Source organism: Nothobranchius furzeri, chromosome 16 (genome assembly GCF_043380555.1).
Source record: "Nothobranchius furzeri strain GRZ-AD chromosome 16, NfurGRZ-RIMD1, whole genome shotgun sequence".
NCBI lineage: Eukaryota > Metazoa > Chordata > Actinopteri > Cyprinodontiformes > Nothobranchiidae > Nothobranchius > Nothobranchius furzeri.
The window spans coordinates 56099377-56121994 of record NC_091756.1 but is presented as its reverse complement, the minus strand read 5'-3'; the positions used below and the strand labels follow the sequence as shown (position 1 = coordinate 56121994).

General features: G+C 42.5%; 1 protein-coding gene across 5 annotated transcripts in view; it reads left to right on the top strand.

Annotated features, from left to right (window-relative positions):
• Positions 1-22618, top strand: part of LOC107387348 (inactive N-acetylated-alpha-linked acidic dipeptidase-like protein 2) — a 661429-nt gene that overhangs the window by 609452 nt on the left and 29359 nt on the right. For all 5 annotated transcript variants that reach the window (XM_054749605.2, XM_070545852.1, XM_054749607.2 and 2 more), the window contains one exon: positions 5154-5247. In XM_054749605.2, coding sequence (XP_054605580.1) covers positions 5154-5247 — 94 coding nt within the window. The remainder of the gene's footprint in view (positions 1-5153; positions 5248-22618) is intronic.

Genomic DNA, 22618 nt, shown 5'->3' with positions numbered 1-22618 from the left:
GCTTAAAACATAAATGAAACCATCTAAAGTTAACATGTAAGTCCTGAAAGATTCTAGTGTCACGTTTTGGAGGGATGTTAGAACCCAAAATGCAGAACCCAGGATGGCACGAGGCAGGAGTGGATATGAAGGAAAAAAATCCTTTTATTGTAGGATAAACAAAATTAATTCCAAAAAAAGGCAGGGAGCCAAAATCCAAAAATCCAGAACATGAGAACCAAAGCCCACTTCGAGCACAAACTGGGGACGGGACAGGAAGCTCACACAGAGCATCAAAACAACACTGAACAAACAACAATGGACCGACAAGACACTGAGACAAGACAGGGCTTTAATAAACTGGGGCATGATGGGAGGCAGATGAGCTGCAGGTGTGTGGGGAGAGGACCAGGTGAAAGCAATACTTAATCAGGGAGGGAACTCACATGACCCGGCTGTGACAGGACCTATGGGCCACCGTAAAGGTGAAGGCTAAACTGTCCGAATTCAGAGCCGCTGACTTCCGGTTTTAGCGGTCTTCAAGGACCCGGCCTTGCTAGACCGGCGCGGACCCGTACTCATAAGCATCCTTCCTGTGGATTCGGACACACCCTAAGTCTCTGGGCGATGCCATCTTGGATGTCATATTTCCTTCTTCGGAAACCTGTGAAGACAAAACACATTTATTGATGTGTAACAAATGGTTACAAAACTTGCATCATTTATAAACATTGTTGTTTTACACATTTACCTCTTCACTTTTTGCCACCAATGAAGGAGAGTCTGATGTTCTAGTCATTTTGCTTGAGGTTGCCCTCCCAGGGATTTTTGACCCTAATGGCCAAGGAAAGGACTTACTTGAACACAAAATGTAATGCAATGTAATGCTTGCGTACAATCATTTAGTTATGTACTGCCCTCTATCGCCAGGGAAAATACACACGTCACTTTAAGAGGTGCTATATAAAATATTGTTTCTTCTTTTTCTAGAGAGGAGGAAAGCTGCAACTAGAGACCCTTTGCTTACAAAGCTTTCAGGAGAAGACAGTACTGCAGAGTTAAATTTGGTTATGGTGACACCAATACTCTTACCAGTAAATATTATTCTTATTTGTTACTTTTTATGGGGCCCAAGCCTTAGCCAGTCTCATGGGATTGTCCTCTTGCGGTTTTGGTGCAACAAGGTAGTAGTGGGGTGGGCATTGGCTGGATCCCAAGGGATTGGACTTTCTTCTTTAATGGAGCTGATTCAAATCATAGACAAAGGACAGAGGCAGACTCTCTATCAATTCACTGGGGCTCACTGCAAAGGACAAAGCAGTACTTTCCCTCCATCTTTGGGTAAGGTCCTGAGTCTGACTATTGCCTGCTTTAATGTACTAAACAGCAGCTGGCACTGGGGCAAGGGTGGGTGTAAATTGGTCAAAACAAAAGCTATGGTTGAGTTTAAGGATCTCCCTTGGTACATTTGTTTGCATCTGGCATCTGCTTGGGACGGGATTGAGGGTGGGAGGAGGGAGATACAAACGAGATCTCTTATGTGAATCTGTGTGGGAAGGGTGGGAAACCGACTGCTGTAAGGTTGTTTTTAATATTGTAAAGCGCTTTGAGCTGCATTTGTATGAAAAGTGCTTCATAAATAAATTTTGATTTGATTTGATTTGGTTCCAGGACAAATAGATCACTAGTTGATGATCAGAGTTTTAGTTGTACAGTATCATCCCACAAGCAGCAATATGGATTGGATACTCTGTTTTGTCAACTGACCACCACCTGGTGAGCAGTTAGAATGGCAGACTGGCAGAATGGCAAAATACATCTGAAGGCCAAAAATATGCTGTCAGAATCTGCCAGGAAAACTTTGCAGACTTAACACCCAACCCTAGCAGAGCTTTGACAGCATCCAAAGGCCAGTGGGGAGAGTTAGAATTTTAATGGCATTGTTATGCTCTGTTTTTGTTCAGGTGGCTGTAGCATGGTGGCTGGTGATAGTCAGGGTCATAGCCCCATGGTTAAGAAGAAGGCCTACAGTGAGTTATCCTGATTTTTCTGTTTTGAGGCACTGTTATGGGTCCTCATCCCACTGTGCAGAGACCTAGTTTAGATGTCCTACAGAAGTGGTTTGGACCGACGGACTCAATCAATTTCCCTCTGGGATTAATAAAGTATTTTTGAATTGAATTGAATTGAATATTGACATGATCTGCATGCCTGTGCGACATTGATTGTTTACAGGGATGCTGATATATAGTACTGAAGGTACCAACCAAAAAGGAACTTGTGTTCTGTATTTAACCAATGTTCCCTAAGAGAGGGAACTAAGGTCCAACACAGATCAACCACTTAATGCACCAAAGCTTGGTTAAGTGTATTGCAAATTGAAGAAATCAGTCAGTGCAGCATATTTATGACCCAGGGGAGTGTGAAGCCTTCAGAGGCTGCAACGGTCTCCTTGGCAGGCATGTTAAAAAAATATATTCAGGTTGGTCCTCGGGGGGTTCAAGGCCCATACTAATATGTTGCACTTTTCTTTCTCTCATAAAGATTTTTCTATAAAACCTTCAATATTTTTTATATTTTTGCATCTTAAAAGTAACAACAATATTTAGCTTTTTGTAAAATGTTTAAAATCTATATATGATAAGATTGTGTATTGGGCAGTAATGCATTATTAATAAGGTGTTATGATAATGCCATTACTTTAACTGTTATTCTAATTCGTCACTTTTTATATAAGGTATCTCGGTTACCGCCTGTGCCTCTTGGACATGTTAGGGGACAGACCAGGGTAATCATTGTAGCAGTCACACTTTAGAGCGTGACGACTGCAAATTAATTATGACCAATAAGATGTGATGATTCCATATAATATGAAATAACAATCTGATTGATCTTTGAATGTTTAATCAGAAAATTATAGTTTCTTTTACTTGGTCAGGGACCATAAACACACTTCGTATTAATTCAGATTCAAGTATATAGTTAAAAATGAATTTTATTCTTTTCTAAAGTAATGATTATACATGACACGATATAAATAATGAGATGTGATGGAGTGTATTTGCGGTGATGGAATGCGATATGTAGGTGGTGCGATGTAAGCTAGACGTTTATCAGAGTCTTTGAATCTGAAATAAATTTTGAAATCTGGGTGTAAAATAATTTGTTGTCTGCTATAAACTAGAGAGTTGATTATTAATAAAACAGCATCAGAAGCAATCTGTTGTGTCTGCAAACCCTGGCGGAGACCCCCAGCAGATCCGGACTGTCATACATCGGGTGGACCTCACGGCACCAGGATTTAGTAGATTAACTCCAATGTGACTCGTCCAGTCTTGAGATGTCTCCAGGTCACAACAGTAGCTGGAATGCTTGTCTGCATCCAAAGTGGATGTGGCTCTTAGGGAGCTGTGTGGCTGTGTCAGCTTGCAGCGTGCAAACAGGTTTTTGACTTTATGTCAAAAGAGATGTCTCAAGGATGCTTGTTCCAAATTGGCCGGTTCGTAGTGTAAACAATGATTAACTTGTTAAATCAAACACATGGTGATTTGTGATATAAATGGGTCATTGTAAGAACAATATTCATTTCAAGTTCATTGATTTAAGCACAGATTTTTCAAAAATTTGGTTCAAACATCTTGTTCCTTCATCTCATATGATTATTCAACTTATAAGTTGTAAAGCCTTGTAGGATTCGTGTGGATTCACTTTTATTCAGAGTGAGGAATCCAGCAGTGTGACTTTTAGCAGAGAGATAAGGGCTTTTGCAGGAGACCTTGACAGTTTATTTATTTCTGCGTTGAAGAACAATAAGTGAGCAAAAGGTTAATTTGTGCGGCTGGATCCTCCAGCGTGTGTAACCTTGACTTTGCATTTCTGGCGTGTATGAAAGGTTACCGTGTCAATTATATGGTGAAAATTGGCCTTTTTGATTCATTACAACATGATGGTGGCGGCTATAACGTCACTCCAATTCAGTTCGAAATTTACTCAGTGAGTTTGTAGGCAATTCTTTGGAATCCACACCCATTAAATAAGTTTTGTGCAGCATTGGTGAAACAGTACAATCTACACATAAACATTTTTAGAATGTAAAGACCACGCTGAACCGTTCTAATTACTTAAACCCAATCAAGCACCAGATAAGACAGATGTTGACCAGCATTTTTCAAGTACTCTGACCCTGATCGCTGCACCCCCGGAACTTCAGCCAAAAATCGAGCAAGAAATTGCCTCTTTTTGCCCATCAGCCAAGGCCAACATTAGAAACCTAGGAGGTATTTTTGATCCAGCTTTAAGTTTAGACTCACACGTCAAAACCATCTCCCATTCTTGTTTCTTTCAACTGAGAAACATTTCAAAAGTCTGTAAACTGGTTTCTACTGCAGATCTGGAAAAAATAATCCATGCCTTTGTGTCATCACGCTTAGACTACTGTAACACTCTTTTTACTGGTCTCAGCAAAACCTCCCTCTCACTCCTTCAAGCCATCCAAAATGCAGCAGCCAGACTCCTAACCAAATCCAGCAGACGAGCTCACATCACTCCAGTTTTACAGTCCCTCCACTGGCTCCCGGTAGAATATAGAATACAGTTTAAAATTTTAGTCCTGACCTATAGAGCTCTTAACAACCAGGCTCCAAGCTACCTATCTGAGCTTTTATCCCCACACACCACCTCTCGGAACCTTAGATCCACATCTGAAAACCTCCTGGCTGTTCCTCGAACCAGACTGAAAACCAAAGGGGACAGGGCCTTTCAGACTATTGCACCCAGACTTTGGAACAGTCTACCTTCAAATCTCCGTCTCTCTAACACTGTAGAGGTCTTTAAAAATCATCTAAAAACTCACCTTTTCATCCAGGCGTTCCCTCCCTAAATGTTTCAGAATGATGGCTTTGTTCGGGTTCACACCTTCACTTTGTTTATACTCATGATTTTATTTTCTACGTTTATCACTGCTATTGTTTTTCTGATGTTTTTATTGGTTAGAGGTATTTGCCCTGATCTTTATCATGTTGTACAGCGCTTCGTGATTTATATCTGTGAAAGGCGCTCTATAAATACACTTTTACTTACTTACTTACTTAGGACTTACTGTACAGATGTATGTAGAAATTGTAAGGAGAAAACAACATGCTTAACTTGCTTTGTTTTGTCAACTGTCTTTACAGATGACAGCTGAGGCCATTTTACGGCTGGTCAATGATCCTGTGCTGCCCTTCAACACTTTGGACATTGTGCTGGATGTTCAAAACAAACTCAAAGGTAAAACAAGTGTTAAAGCAAAAGTAGTCAATTAATTTAAAGATAATACAAGGAATATGGGAATTGCTTCAGAAGCAGGGGAAAACTTAGCAAAAGGACTTGGTGCATTTTCCAGATTTGAATCATTCTTTTCTTTCATGCATAAAGTAAACTAGCATTTTAATATTTCTATAGAATATTGGTGTTTTTATGAGTATTCCTGAAATTCCCAGAAATAATTTCTAGACATGTTTTGGCTTAAACAAATTGAAAGGACCAAGTTTTGCAAGCCATACATGTATCGTTGTTCCAGGTTTAGTGTGTGCACATAGTAAAGAAAAAAAAATAAAGCGTGGCAAAAAGACAGCTTTAGTCAGTTAGCACATTAGGTACATTGTTTATTCACTTGTGTGTGTGTTTGACCAACAAACACAAGCACTCTGTTTAGGGCTGCGCAATATAAAGAAATTTTATCAATATTGCAAAAATAATGCATCAAATATATAAAACGAAGAGAACTGGCGTAACTGTGGTCACTTGTTGGGTAATAAATTACAGTTGCTATGTTTTTGGTGAACGTGATGGGACTCTCACTGACATAAACATGCACAGCTAGTTTAGATGATAATGGTTGATGCATTAAAGCTGCTTTAGTAAGTCTACAGAACAATCTAGGTTTTGAATGCAAACACAGTCACGGAACACCCCCCTTCCCCTCAAGTATCTTCCCTGACACTTCTGCTGAAATTGGAGTCCCACTATGCCAGAAGAAACAATATAGCGCTAAACCCCAGTCGTTTTTAGGTCCAAACGTCTTTTGTTGTCCATAACTTGAAATGGGTTTTTTTGGGGGGGGACTCTGGTAGTTTGTCCTTAAGTAGCAGCTGGCTCTTTCTTCTTGTAAAGAATGGGTCGTTTACATCTTACTTATGAACCATAAAATGTGAGATTCCATAGAAATATGAAATGTCAATCTGATGGATCTTTGAATATTTTAACCAGAAGATCAGAACTTTTTATTGCAGGGATTAAGTGACACTTCATTTTAACTCCAAGGAAAGAGAGAGAGTCAGGTTTAAAATCCATCCATCCATCCATTTTCTGAACCCGCTTGTCCACGCAGGGTCGCGGGGGGGTTGGTGCCTATCTCCAGCGGTCAACGGGCAATCAGGCGGGGTACACCCTGGACAGAGAGCCAGTCCATCGCAGGGCAACACAGAGACACACAGGACAAACAATCATGCACACACACACCCACACACACCTAAGGACAATATGGACAGACCAATTAACCTAACAGTCATGTTTTTGGACTGTGGGAGGAAGCCGGAGTACCCGGAGAGAACCCACGCATGCACAGGGAGAACATGCAAACTCCATGCAGAAAGATCCCAGGCCGGGAAGCGAACCCAGGACCTTGCTACAAGACAACAGCTCTAACCACTGCGCCACTGCACAGCCCCAGGTTTAAAATAGTTAAGAAATGTATTTCTACACAATTTAAACAAGACTAACTTTAACACTCTGCGTACTGATGGACTAAGATGGAGTGAGATGTGGAATGAACGATGGTGTGTGTGTGTGTGTGGAATGCTATTCAGAACCAGGGGATCCGGAGAAGCAGTTAGTTCTGAGTGGGAGTGAATGTTTCGCTCTAAACTTTAGTAGGAGATTTATAACACATGAAATGCCATCTGTTGGTCTACATACCCAGGGGAAGCCTCCGTTAGATCCAGAATGCCGAGGTCCTCAAGGACCCTCCTTGGTACTGAAGCCGGTAGAAAAGCAGCTGTGCCGACCAAACTAGTCTTGGAATGCTTCCAGGTCACGACAGGTTATCACTGGCGTCTCCGAGACCCTGAAGGGGTCGTGAGGTTCAGCTTTTATTCTGAAGGAACCGTTGCGGTCAGGTGTAACTTGCAACAGATTTTATCCAGCTTGTCGAGGTTCTTTATGGCTGAAGAGGAAGTCCGGATGGCCTTTCCGAGACTTCTCTAGAACGCTTTGAACTAAAGTAAAGGTGGAGTGGAATAGTTTTTATAACTGTCATGTTTTGGTTTACTGGCAAATCTGAATTTGACATGCAAAAGAGGGTTTAAACAAACACCACAGAAAACCACGCCTGGCCAGAAACGAAGGTTCTGATTGGATCAGACAAAAGGAAATGTGTCATGTGACTTTAGCATTACGTGTCATCAGTGTCTAGTGCAAATGTCCAAGATTATAATAACTTGTAAAATGCTACTGATCACAGGATTACAATATCAAGTAATAAACATTGTCATTTCACAGATTGATTGAACATTGGGCTCGCATTATTATTGGTAATAAAGTTGTTTATTATGTGTTTATCAAAATAGTGTTCGTCTTCGTCTTGACAGAGGTGAAGCAGTTCAGATGAGCAGAGTGCATGAAAGACCTTGGCCAATATCTCATGTAGATTAGCCTGTCAGAGACTATGTCTCTGCTCGAGCAGACGCAGCAGATCATGACCTTTAGGTCAAAAACAGGACATTCATGACGCTACATTCTTCTCTGATATTATTGAGCGTAGAACCTCTCACACTGGTTCTGTTCTGTTGTTTAGCAAAAATTACAGTGTGCTATTCTGGTTCTGTACAGTTTAAAAGTTTAATATCAGTTTGAAAGAAACATCCAAACAACCACATAGACCTGTGAGTAAGACAGGTTGACAAATATATTTATTAGGTTAGGTTTCATATTTAGCTATTAGCATGCGCTACATGTTATGATTAAATTGAAACTTAACAAAAATAAAACATTTTACATATTAATGTAGCAGAGGCAATCTGATGATTTTATCTGTTATGACCACGAATATGTAATATTCTATATAAATATAAAATATTACCCTGCAAGGTCTTTATTGTAATTAATCAGAAGATTCTAGGATTTAATTCAGAAGATATAGGTTCTTTGCTTCTTCAGTGATCAGCCACACTTTGTGTTACTTCAAGAGCCAAGTTTATAAAAGTGAGATTTTATTTTACAAACTGTTTAAAACATGACTAATTAATTAAGCATTTACATTGAGTGAATGTAACTAAACGTGCTGAAGGAACCTATGCGTGAATGCGATATCAGTCAGAGCTTCCTTATCAAAATAAGCCGAGTTTTGGTGAAAAGAATTTGGTTTGCTATAATCTATAAAGTTGTTATCCAAAAACCCACATCAGACGCTATCTGTGTGTCTACATTACCCATATTCAGAGAGACCCTCTTGGTGGATCCGAAAGTCACAGGGGTCGGCTGACCGCTGGCACCGGAGGGCTGTAGAATACCGTGGTACCGACTCTTCAGTCCAGAGATGTCTCGGGTCACAACAGTCAGGATGGAACCGTGCGTCTGGCGGACTCTTAAGGAGTCTAACGATATCAGCTTTGTTTATGCAGGAACTGTTTTCTCATCAGCTTTGCGGGTGCAAAAAGGTTTTGACGACGTGTCAAAATCTTTGATGGTTAAAGAGGTTTTGCTACAGATGGCCGGTCTGAGCGATTCTCTAGAACAGTTGAATCTCTCAGAATGCTCTTGTTTTATCGTTTGGCTGTTATGATTTGGACAGCCAATCAGAGGCTGACAAGTTTGAGAGATGTTACCGAGACAAGTCAGAAACACGCCTTCTTGATACAGGATGTTCTGACTGGTTTAATACTATGTGTGTCAGGGTTTAACTTAGCCGTACTTGTCATTGTGGAGGTGCTGGTGTGAGGACCTGTCGTCTAAACACGTTGAACACATGGCATCCTTAGTAGACATCATAATATAACATCCATTCAGTGTGCACAGATTAATGAAGCATTTCATTATACTATAATTATTATAAGTAGTAAGGAACACGTGCAATGTTGTGTCTCCCTTCTGATCAGATGTTGAATAGATGGTGAACGGTCAGGTTGTACCTAAACTGACCATTGCTGGATGCTACATTAATGATAAAGACCTTCAAGTAATAGTGCACAATGTAATTTACATATTTTTGCATGAGCAACTTTTACAGTGAAACAAGACAGCCCTTTTATTAAGGTCTGAACTAAACACTGTCCCAATTTACATGACCAAATATTCAGCAGTTAACATGCCGTACGACCTCCCAGGCCCTGTGAGCCAGAATCAACCTGTTCAGTCACACTCTAAATAAAAGCTTGCAAAGATTGACCTTGAATACTAAAATTGCTCTTGCAGGAGGATGTAAAAAATGGGCTTCAAGCATGTCATTTTCATGCAAATTCAGTAAAAACAAAACAAAATGCTTTGTTTTGCTTTTTATTATGCAGCAAGTCGTGTCCAAAAATGCACGAGCTCCAGAGTGACTTCTAGGAATAGTCAAAGAAAAGTGTACTGTAGAGAATAAATTTTTCATGCTCTAGACAAAATAAAATTTATAAACCAAGGAGTATCAATCATTTACGCACCATGATCTGAGATTTAAAGTGGTGGAGGCGGGCAGACACTCTCCGTGTATTTCCAGCTTCAATTCTCATTCATTTTGTCACTAAGGCAATCACTCTGAGCCCCAGGTTCACTGGCTCTGTCTAAGCATATAAGCATTGTCCCATTAAGGCCTAGATTGACTGGTTATGCCTCCTCATCTGAGACTAATGGAAAGATTATAACCTGAGAGAGAAATGACTATGATACCTGGCTGTGGCCCCTGTCTGTTTCTTCATTACTTTGTCCCTCATTGTAGCCATGTGTCTGTCCCTAAAACATCATGTTGATGAGCAAGTTTTACCTCGTCTGTTTCTTAGCATATTAGAGGTGATGTTAGAAAGCACGCCGTTGGCGTTATTTCTGTTTTAGGTTCATCTAATGAAGGAACAAATGGCAAAGCCCAATTACAATAACAATGAGAAATCATCCTATAATTACATGGGATCCATAAAGTACATCTTATCTCAGCTCATTAATAATAATTATAATGACGACAACAACGACAACAACAATAATAATAATTCTATTCAATTAAAAAATACTTTATTAATCCCAGAGGGAAATTCTATTGTTTCAGTACACTCAATTCCAAGATCAGACATACATACATAGACACATGACAAGAATTGGTTACCGTGGTCATTCGCGACACGAGTTGTGCTACCGTTATAGATCAAGAGGGTTTATATGAGGATAGAGTCAGGGGAGGGAACAAAAGGCACTTCAGAGTTACCCCTGACAGAGAGGATAGCTTTGCTATGCAAAAATACACCTCAGACAAATATGCACACAGACTTCAGACGATACACAGCATAAGTGTCCACTAGGTGGGGAGGTAGGTTGGGACAGTCCTCACTTCAGAGAGTGCAGATGCAAGAGCAGCGCTCATCACCTCCGTTTGGGCAGGGGAGGGAGATATTGGGTTAGAGAGCATATTGACTTCTAGATACGGTTCCACGGCCTTCACCGGTCACAGTCCCGCCCAGGCTTTGATAGGGAGAAAGAGTTTCCATAGCAACAGCAGCATTCCACATTTCTTCTGAGGGGGTAGTTTTCACTTCAGCCTCACAGGCTTCAAGGGCACCAGATTCAGATAAGAATTGTTTTGGGTACAGACAGAGATAATTTCCTCTCTGCCTTAGAGTTCTGTTGGTTTTCAACCCCTCCAGATCCAATAATGGCATTATCAAATTATTCCAATCCGTGCTGAGCCGTCAACTCTGTCCTTGATCGAAACAACTTTCTGTGCCAGAGCCTGAATCTCAGCCAAAGTTCCAAGCTAACGACTCATCTTGACAATTATATGAGTTTGTGAATTTGCAGCACGATGCATTCCATCCCTGAGCTCCGGGATTAAGCCAATATTCCTTGAAAGCTCGTTAATTTTCCGGCATGCCAGGTAACCACTCAGGCCAAACAGCAGAAATCCCAACACCAAGACGACGAATATCCAGACATCTTCAGAATCCTCTACGGACAGTTGAGGCAGGCAGACCAAATTACACTCTTTCCAGGAGTCCATGATATACCTAGCTGGCTCTGTCCCAGAGGGGCATCCAGGAGCCCCTTCTCCCATTCTCGTTAACGACAATAATAATACAATAACAATAAAAATAATAATTCTTGAACTATGAGTGATATAAATGTCTTGTGGTCACATTTTAATTTGTGTGTGTCCAGTGTTATCTAAGGTAAATGACCATTTATGCAGACTGTCAACATTCTGTTTTGAAGATGCAATAATGAGCTTTTATATAAAAGTGTCACTGAGCTTTAGGGTGCATACTGGTTAATTTGACAGGCATGAATTAAGTAACAACATTCAATGGCTTCTACCTCCAAATGTCAACATTAGTGTTTATTGAGGGTGCCAATGTGCTGAAGCGCTGTTGTTACTATTTGTGACAAATTCACAAATCCAAACATCAAAACATGCATCTCAGTCAGAAAAGGTGCTCTATGAGGGTATTTTTTTAGCCCAACATATAAAATTATTCCTCTTACATTTTTCACTTACATAGGATTCCTGCTAACACAAGAAATCCGGACCTTTTTAGACCTTCACAGCTCTGGCACACTGCTCTATTAAGTGTGCCACAACATTTTCTTACAGCATTTAGAAATTGCACATCCAAATGTAGGCAGGTTTGTCTTTTATCACCAACTCTGTCTCTCTGTTTCAGACTTTGATTTATCGATCGGCTTTAATGATGCTTTCAGACATCTGTTTCTTCTGTTTATGCTGCAGAAACAAAATCCCCCTAATAACAGAGTTCTAAAAGCAGATCAAACTACTGGATCATGTTGGTGCTATTTATCCACATGCTGTGATTAAACAAGTGCTTGATGACAAAATGAAAGCTAACAAGAGTAACACGGTGGTTTATTTTTAGCTTGAGGTCACTTGGAACAAGCTTTCTTTCTACTACATCTTTCATAGCATGCAGTTGGACCCCTTGCCCTTACACTGTCCAATAGTTTAACTGTTCCAATCAGCTGTGCGCAATCAGAGACACTGCTGGAACACATTCTGAAGTTTTTATTTTCCTTATTAAATTAAATTATATGTGGCATTATAAATGTCTTGAGGTTGTAAACTTGACTTTGTTAAAAGTGTACACATTCTTCTTTTTAACCAAGTTGTGATTGCAAAATAGCAGCTGGGAAGGAGCTTTTAAAAATACAGAACACCAGATGGAAAGAGGAGGAGGAGGATTATGAAATAAATATTCAGTTGTAATGTATGTGTGGTAATGGATAGTAAAGCAGATTGAACAAACTCTGCTATGGGTCAGTGGGAGGTTAAATCCTAACAGACTTTAGAACAACCGTATTTAGTACAGACATTTTTTATTAGCTGGGCTTTTCATATGAGAAATTTGCCAAGAATTATAGTTGTATGCTAATTGTTAAAAATAAAAAAAGATATATAAATATATATATATATATATATATATATATATATATATATATATATAGTCAAGTTTATTATATAGCCCATTTCATACACTAAACAGTAGCCCAATGTGCTTCACATAGTTAAAACAATCACAGATTTAAATGTCACATCATGTTAGGTATAATAAAATCAAGGAGTATTGAAACGGAACATAGTACACAAAAATAAAAGCATATTCAGTAAAAATGTTTGTAAAAATTATAATACAACAATTAAGCAGCACAGACTACACATACATACCAAACACATCGTCTCGTCTCGTCTCGTCTCGTCTTCCTCCGCTTATCCGGGTCCGGGTCGCGGGGGCAGCATCCCAACTAGGGAGCTCCAGGCCGTCCTCTCCCCAGCCTTGTCCACCAGCTCCTCCGGCAGGACCCCAAGGCGTTCCCGGACCAGATTGGAGATGTAACCTCTCCAACGTGTCCTGGGTCGACCCGGGGGCCTTCTGCCGGCAGGACATGCCCGAAACACCTCCCCGGGGAGGCGTCCAGGAGGCATCCTGATTAGATGCCCAAACCACCTCAACTGGCTCCTTTCGATCCGGAGGAGCAGCGGTTCTACTCCGAGTCCCTCCCGAATGTCCGAGCTCCTCACCCTATCTCTAAGGCTGAGCCCGGCCACCCTACGGAGGAAACTCATTTCGGCCGCTTGTATCCGCGATCTCGTTCTTTCGGTCATTACCCAAAGCTCATGACCATAGGTGAGGATTGGGACGTAGATCAACCGGTAAATCAAGAGCCTGGCTTTCTGGCTCAGCTCCCTCTTCCCCACGACAGATCGGCTCAGCGTCCGCATCACTGCAGATGCCGAACCAATCCGCCTGTCGATCTCCCGATCCCTCCTACCCTCACTCGTGAACAAGACCCCGAGATACTTAAAATCCTCCACTTGAGGTAGGACCTCTCCCCCGACCCGGAGGTGGCAAGCCACCCTTTTCCGGTCGAGAACCATGGTCTCAGATTTGGAGGTGCTGATCCTCATCCCAGCCGCTTCACATTCGGCCGCGAACCTACCCAGCAAGAGCTGAAGGTCAGAGCTGGATGAAGCTAGGAGAACCACATCATCCGCAAAAAGCAGAGACGAGATTCTCCTGCCACCAAACTCGACACACTCCACACCACGGCTGCGTCTAGAAATTCTGTCCATAAAAGTGATGAACAGAACCGGTGACAAAGGGCAGCCCTGGCGGAGTCCAGCCCTCACTGGGAACAGGTCCGACTTACTACAGGCTATGCGGACCAAACTCACGCTCCTCTGGTAAAGGGACTGAATGGCCCTTAACAGAAAGCCACCCACCCCATACTCCTGGAGCGTCCCCCACAGGGTGCCCCTGGGGACACGGTCATAAGCCTTTTCCAAATCCACAAAGCACATGTGGATTGGTTGGGCAAACTCCCATGCCCCCTCCATCACCCTTGCAAGGGTATAGAGCTGGTCCACAGTTCCACGGCCAGGACGAAAACCACATTGCTCCTCCTCTATCTGAGATTCAACTATCGATCGGACCCTCCTCTCCAGTACTTTGGAGTAGACCTTTCCAGGGAGGCTGAGGAGTGTGATCCCCCTATAGTTGGAACACACCCTCAGGTCACCCTTCTTAAAGATGGGGACCACCACCCCGGTCTGCCACTCCCTAGGAACTGCCCCCGATGACCACGCAATGTTGTAGAGACGTGTCAACCATGACAGCCCTACAACATCCATAGCCTTGAGATACCCAGGACGAACCTCATCCGCCCCCGGGGCTCCGCCGCTGTGTAGTTGTTTGACTACCTCAGCAACTTCTGCCCCCGAGATCGGACAGTCCATCCCCAGGCCTCCCAGCTCTGGTTCCTCCTCGGAATGCGCACTGGTGGGATTGAGGAGCTCCTCAAAGTATTCCTTCCACCGTCCGACTATAGCCTCAGTTGACGTCAGCAGCTCCCCATCCCCACTGTAAACAGTGTGAGCGAGTTGCTGCCTTCCTCTCCTGAGGCGCCGGACAGTTTGCCAGAACCTCTTTGGAGCCGATCGATAGTCTTTCTCCATGGCCTCACCAAACTCCTCCCACGCCTGAGATTTTGCCTCGGCAACTGCCACTGCTGCACCCCGCTTGGCTATCCGGTACCTGTCTGCTGCCTCCGGAGACCCACAGACCAGCCACGCCCTGTAGGCCTCCTTCTTCAGCCTGACGGCTCCCCGAACCTCTGGTGTCCACCAGCGGGTACTGGGGTTGCCACCACGACTGGCACCGGCCACCTTACGACCACAGCTAGCAACAGCCGCCTCGACAATCGCAGAGTGGAACAAGGCCCACTCGGACTCAATGTCCCCCACTGCTCTCGGGACGTGGTCAAAGCTCTGCCGGAGGTGGGAGTTGAAGACCGTCTTGACAGGTTCTTCTGCCAGGCGTTCCCAGCAGACCCTCACTATGCGTTTGGGTCTGCCAGGTCTACGCGGCATGTTCCCTTGCCATCTGATCCAACTCACCACCAGGTGGTGATCAGTTGACAGCTCCGCCCCTCTCTTCACTCGGGTGTCCAAAACATATGGCCGCAGGTCAGATGATACGACTACAAAATCTATCATCGACCTGTGACCTAGGCTGCCCTGGTACCAAGTGTACCGTAGGGCATCCTTATGTTCGAACATGGTGTTCGTTATGGCCAAACTGCGGCTTGCACAGAAGTCCAATAACGAAACACCACTCGAGTTCAGATTAGGTGGGCCGTTCCTCCCAATCACACCCCTCCAGGTCAAGCTGTCATTGCCCACGTGAGCATTGAAGTCCCCCAGCAGGACAATGGAGTCCCCTGATGGAGCACTATCTAGCACTCGTCCCAGGGACTCCAAAAAGGGTGGGTACTCTGAACTGATATTTGGCCCATAAGCACAAACAACAGTCAGGACCCGTTCCCCGACCCGAAGGCGCAAGGAAGCTACCCTCTTGTCCCCCGGGGTAAACCCCAACACACAGGCAGAGAGTCTCGGTGCTAACAAAAAGCCAACCCCAGCCCTCCGCCTCTCACCCGGAGCAACTCCAGCAAAGTAGTGTCCAACCCCTCTCCAGGTCTCGGGTTCCAGAGCCAATGCAATGTGTCGAGGTGAGTCCGACTATATCTAGCCGGTACCGCTCAACCTCTGCCACAAGCTCCGGCTCCTTCCCCGCCAGCGAGGTGACGTTCCATGTCCCAAAAACTAGTTTTCTTGTCCGGGGATTGGACCGCCAAGGCTCCCGCCTTGGTCTGCCACCTGATTCGCATTGCACCGGACCCTTCATGTTCCTCCTGCGGGTGGTGGGTCCACAGTTGGACGAGCCCATGTATCCGGTTCGGGCTGGGCCCGGCCGGGCCCCATGGGCGAAAGCCCGGCCACCAGGTGCTCGCTCACGGGCCCCAACCCCAGGCCTGGCTCCAGGGTGGGACCCCGGTAACCCTCCGGGCCGGGTACTCCGACTCTTCGTTTTAACCGCCATGAAAGATCCTTCGAACCGTTCTTTGTCTCACCCTTCACCTAAGACCAATTTGTCATGGGAGACCCTACCAGGGGCACTAAGTGCCCCAGACAACATAGCTCCTAGGATCATTAGGGCACTCAAACTCCTCCACCACGATAAGGTGACGGTTCAAGGAAGAGCCAAACACATACAGAATAAATTTAACAACACAGATAAAAAGCTAGTAGACCACAGATACAGTAGGTTAATGGAAGGCATCATAAAAAAGTTTGGTTTTTAATCTGGATTTAAAAATGGAAATGGTGGGAGAGGTCTTTTTTCTGTTAACCTAACAACCTAAGCAAAGGATCAGAAACCCAGAAAGACAAGAACTAAAACCAGTGATAACCCTACCATACATCAAAGGCATAACAGAAAAAAAAGAGCTACGATGAAAAAACACAACATAAACACACCAACAAAACCATACACAACACTTAGAAACAGACTAGTAGACCCAAAAGACAAGATACCAGCTGGACTTAAATGTGGAGCCATTTACGAAATCCCATGCAAACTTTGCAATAAAACGTACATAGGCGAAACCGGATGCCAACTCAACACACGAACAATAGAACATAGAAAGGAGTGCGAGAAAGAAACACGTCAAAAACACACAAGAGCAGCAAAAGAAGAAGCAGAAAGTACAATAAAGAAATCAGCCGTAACAGATCACTGCATACGAGAAAAGCATATAATGGACTGGGACAACACAAGGATCATAAACACTGAACAACAAAAATACAAAAGATGGATTAAAGAAGCAATCGAGATAAGGAGACGTGGGTGTGGGACCATGAACAGGGACGATGGAGTTTACACGTTGGACCGCGCATGGGACTGCATCGTAGGAGAGGGGAGAGCGGGCAGCAGAGGGCAACAACGTCCTCTGCTGCGGAGAAGGAAGTGACGCGCCACCATCAGCGTCAGCCTGAGGAAGTCTGCAGCCGCAGGCGAAACGTAGCGAAAAAACAGGTAACAAAACCGTTTCTGTGTTTTAAAAAAGAACGATAGCATGGAATTAGTATCGAATGCTGCACTGAGATCCAAGAGCATGAGAACAGTTGTTTTCCCAGTATCATTATTTAATCGAATGTCATTGACGACTTTCACCAGGGCAGTTTCAGTACTATGGTGTTGTCTAAAGCCTGGCTGGTAGAGATCAGACATATTTATTAGTATTTTTTATTGGGGTTCTGCATTTGCAGGTAAATTTGGCTGAATCAAAAAAGCTGTGGATTCAGCTTCATTAGAGCTCAAAATCAGGTTTAAATTTAGCTCAAATTAAGGATCCAGCCAAAACAAAAATTATATTCCAACATTAAACCAGATGATGTGGGAAAAAAGCTGGCCAACAGACTACAGGACTCGTGTGTGTGTGTGTGTGTGTGTGTGTGTGTGTGTGTGTGTGTGTGTGTGTGTGTGTGTGTGTGTGTGTGTGTGTGTGTGTGTGTGTGTGTGTGTGTGTGTGTATTTGCCATGCATCTGTCTGTAGAACAGTTTCCCAGTTGGGGGCCAGCTGCTTTCTTGATGCTAACAAACTGTGCCTTATAGACTAAAGTGCATTCATAACTTTTTATGAATTTTATTACATCAGCTAGAAAGAAAGAAAGAAACAAAGAAACAAAGAAAGAAAGAAAGAAACAAAAAAACAAAGAAAGAAACAAAGAAACAAAGAAAGAATACTCTCTGCCTGCCAATACTGTATCTTGTGACTACTCAGCTCAGCAAACCTTGACAAACTTTGCTGTGGTCCCAAGTGTACCGAGCCGAAAACACAACACCAAAAGATTGTCTTCACTGATTGTCTAGGTGGTGGAGTCACCCACAATCTCCTGCCCTTTTCCAGGTCTCTTGGTTTTGGAGTCTAACAAAAAGCCACAGATTACCAGAATGTTCTACATTGCTACCATGTCCTCCATTGCCATGTGTTTTCCTTCAATGCAAGCACGGATTATAATCTCTAGTTATAACATGTATACTATTGGAGAGATGGGTTTTACTGCAGACCCCACAAAATACTCTAATCAGAAATACCCCTGTTAAATTTTGCAGCCAAATGCTATAACAAGACATGACAAAAAAGATAAGACTTTATTGATCCCACAGTGGGGACATTTGTGGGATCAGACAGACAGCAACAGAGTACAAAAGTGACCAAGAAATCAAAAATAAGAAAGACAAGACACTGTAAACAGCACTAGTTCCTATGTAGACCAATACCTAGTAGCATTGTGGATCGGGGGTTGTGAAACATTGTTATTGTAATACTATATAAAAAGTATCAGCTGTTCTTCAACTACTTTTTACTGTCCAAGTGGTAGATATCCTTAATTACAGGCATAAACATGTAAGCACACATGTACAAATGCACATGTATCAGGTGTATTATGCATGGAGTACTGACCGTAGAGCTAAAGTGGCTGGGTAACTCATGACATCATAATGTGTTGTAAATCCTAACTGCTGATGGAATGAATGATCTACGGAAGCTCTCCTTCCTGCAGCGAGGGGGTATCAGTCTCTGACTGAAGGAGCTGCTCAGCGCACCCACCGAGTCGTGCTGAGGGTGACGTGGGTTGTTCATGATGGACGTCAGCTTAGCTAACATCCTCTTCTCGCCCACCACCACTACAGACTCCAGAGGGCACCACACATTCTGTGTAATTTTTTACAAAAGCATCCCATATTTCTTTGACAGACAGTGTTTGGCCAGTGTTTTTTATTCAGGGCATTAAGTCCATTGTTTACATACAACACTGTTGAAAGTTTGGGCACACCGACCAGGGGGGTGGGGGTCACTTTGTATTGTGTTCTGTGCACATACAACTGTAGGCTAGTGTCATTTTGTGGATGTGAAGTTCCTGTGTGTGGGCAGATTCTCCACTCCCCTGTGGCACAGGACAAGTGAGATATAATGGATTTGTCACAGGCAGCATGGACCACAGCAGTATTCATGACTAGCGGACATAAAGGCTACACAGATCAAACAACTGGAGCTAATTGAAACCACCAAAATACCTTTAGCTCAGCTTTTTAAAATACTGTTCCACTTTTGCTCTCCTTTTCCCCAAAACTGTCTTTGAAATAGTTCTCTCTGACAGAAATTGGCCGTCTATTAGTGTGGCAATAAACCACAGTGTTTCAAGAAATGCTAGCTAGTCGATTGTCATTCTATTAAAATTACCATGAAATAATCTTTCTACAGAGAACAAATAACTTATTCTACCTTGCTTTCACTTAATCTGTTGTCATGTTTAAAAGAGTGACCATTAAGCCAGAAAGTGACCTTTTATTGCATATTTATTCTGAAAAATAGTGTTAGGTTTAGCAAACAAGGGTAATTCAGCTGTGGTCTTGACCTTCGGCCCAGTTCGCAGGGCAGATTAAAAGTTGCAGAACAATTTCAGTCCTACAGTTTGTTGTGTGAGGCCACAAAAACTAGACACCACACACAAATCAATTTCACTTGTGGACTAGAATAGCACAATGGACAGGTTAGACTGGTCATTTAGCAAAACATCTTACGATCAAATGTAAATTAGGAAGAAACCATGATGGCAGACAAGGAGCAGAATTTGGAATCCTCTTGCTAAGTGGAACGCGCTTCTGTCACCTCGTTTTCTGATTGGCTGCACATCACTACAGGTTGGACATCCACTAATTTTGATTTTAACATTGGACCGGAGCAATCTTAACACACCACACATGGGAAAAATATCTGATCAAACTATCTTTAGAGCCATTATGGTTATCTGGCACATTCTTAAGATTTTTTAAAGGGATGATCAGTTCAAAAATCATCTTAATTATCTTGAACTGGGCCTTAGTGGTCACTGACAAAGAGGGAAGAACATATTATGAATCAGGTTTAACCCTAAAGGAGTTCCTGTGTAACTAAGATGTAAAATCATGGCCTTCTTTGACACAGACAGACAAAATAAAGACATTTTTCTAACTAAAGAACATTTTAGCTATTGTCAAATAATAATACCTCACATAAGCATTACCAATCAAATATGAAATTAAAAGTAAAAAAGAAAGATGTATTTTATTTCAAATAGGTATAAAAGACATTCAACAGTGTGATGTGTTCATAAAAACACAATTCTGACACTACAATACAGAGTTCACAGAAAAGTCTCAGTGCGAGAGAAAGCTAAAAATGTCATCTAAACAAACCTCATAGCCCGAGGTCATGCTGCCACTTTTGTTCTGCTGAGAAAATGTGTCCCTTTTGCTGAGATTAAAACATAAGGAATGAGGGAATAAATGTCTGAGTCATCAGTTCACTCTGAGCCAGCTGATGCGTCTTCAAAATGACACTTTTAGAGTTCTGTAGAAATGCTGCTTGCATCACATTTTAAATGTATTTCATTTAGAGCGTGAACAAACTGGTCACACGTCTAGTTAAATGTGTGATGTGAGAGGAATGTGCAAATCCAATTAAAACGTTAAACGGCAGTCAGGAGTGACACCAAAACGTTGTTAATAAATTCTGTTAACTAAATAAATGCAACAATCATGAGGAATTCTTAAGCTCTGTGTGGTTTTGATTTAGTGCATTTACCAAAACTCTATGGTCATAAAGCTGAAAATCAATCCTTTTGAATTCAGTAAAACAATCAATCAATCAATCAATCAATGTAAATGTGACCAGATTCTGATTCAGTTATGCACTATGTAAAAACAACTTAAATATAATACATTTTAATTGTAGAATAGAATAGAATAGAATACTTTATTAATCCTAGTGGGGAAATTCACTTGCTACAGCAGCACAAACATTTAGACAAAAGGAAAAAAATAAAAAAAATTACAGGTAAACTGTCATGATCTGCCCCGGCCCCCCTGACTGTGTCTCTCCTGCCTTGATTAACCTCATTGTTCTCACCTGTCCCTCGTTACTCTGCCCATGTGTTCCTGATTTCCCTGTGTATTTATACCTCCCTCCTTGTTGCTGTCTTCGTCGGATCATTGTTTTGTTCATGCGTGTTTTGTCCCGTCTCTACCGTTCCACCATTAAACCATTTTTATTTTTTCATCCGTGCCTGCTTTCCTGCCTCCTGAACCCTCCACCACACTTGGTCCGCCATCTCCGCCCTCACATCATGACATAAACACACAAAGACAGTAAGCTATTATTGTAACGTTCAACCACTGCAACAATGAACTATGTAGCATAAAGAACATAGACATACTAATGTATATCTGGTATTGCACACGTATTGAACACATACTGAGTATTGCATTGATGTTATTGTGTACCAGGATGATACTAGTACGGCTTAAACTGATGAGTTATACACTCTTACTGCAGAGGGGATGAATGACCTACGGTAGTGTTCTGTTTACATCTGGGATGTCTCAGTCTGCCTCTGAAGGAGCTGTCCATGGTCTCCACAGTGGAATGCAGTGGGTGGGAGGGGTTTGTTCCAAGATGGAGGTCGCCTTCCCTCCTTTCACATGTCTCCTCAACTGAATTCAGTGGGCAGCTCAGAATCAAGCTAGCTTTTTTAACTACTTGTTCAGTTTCTTCCTATCTCGATCAGAGCTGCCTGCACCCCAACAGACTACATCTATTTTATTATCTATTTTATTTAAATATTAAATATCCTGGCAGTTTTCTAGTCATTATTTGATTATTGCTCCGTGAGCAGAGATGAACAAAAACTGGACGTGTTTGGTTTATTAGCACCATTTGAGCCACTGCCTAAGCTTTTGATTCCCTAGATATAATTCAGGGACAACTGTTGCACACCTTTATCACCTGTAGGACTTAACACTGTAAGACTCTGCTTTCTGGACTCTGAAGAGAAACCCACTCAAACTTCTCCAGGATTATAGGAAAAATATCCGATAGTACTTTCGTTGTAATGTCTCTGCACTGCATAGCTGTCTGCATCAGAATTGATTTCAGGGTTATTTGATTGCTTTATAAACCCATAAACTTGTCTTGGTCCTGCCCATGTATCAGATTTCCTTCTACCTCATGACCCCCCAGAAGCCACAGGCCTTTTAATGATGACCCAAAGGAAGAAAAAGAACACAAGTGAGGCATTTATTTTAATACTATGGCCCACTTCACTGGAATAGCTCTCATGAAGACCTAAAGGCGACTGAAAGTGTTGATTTTTTTGAAAGCAGTCTCTGGAGCTGAAACATTAGTTTGACATTTATTTACAGTAAAATGATAAAGAAAGTCCAACCTCTTTCATTTCCTGGGTTTTATGTATCAGTGCGTAATGAAAAGGATCTGGTATTTGAAATGTTCAGTTGCTTCATGCTTCAATTTATTGAGGATGTCTGACATTTGTTTCTGTTTGGCTCTCTCAAGATCACACCAGAGCATTTGAATCGGGTTTGGATCTGGGCTTTGACTGGTTCATTGATCCTTCTTTTAGCCCTTCTGTTATAGATTTGCTGCTGTATTTGGCTCTAGATTATCTTAGTATACAGAGGACTTCATGGTGGATTCAGTGACTGCAAGGTGTCCAGGTCTTGCA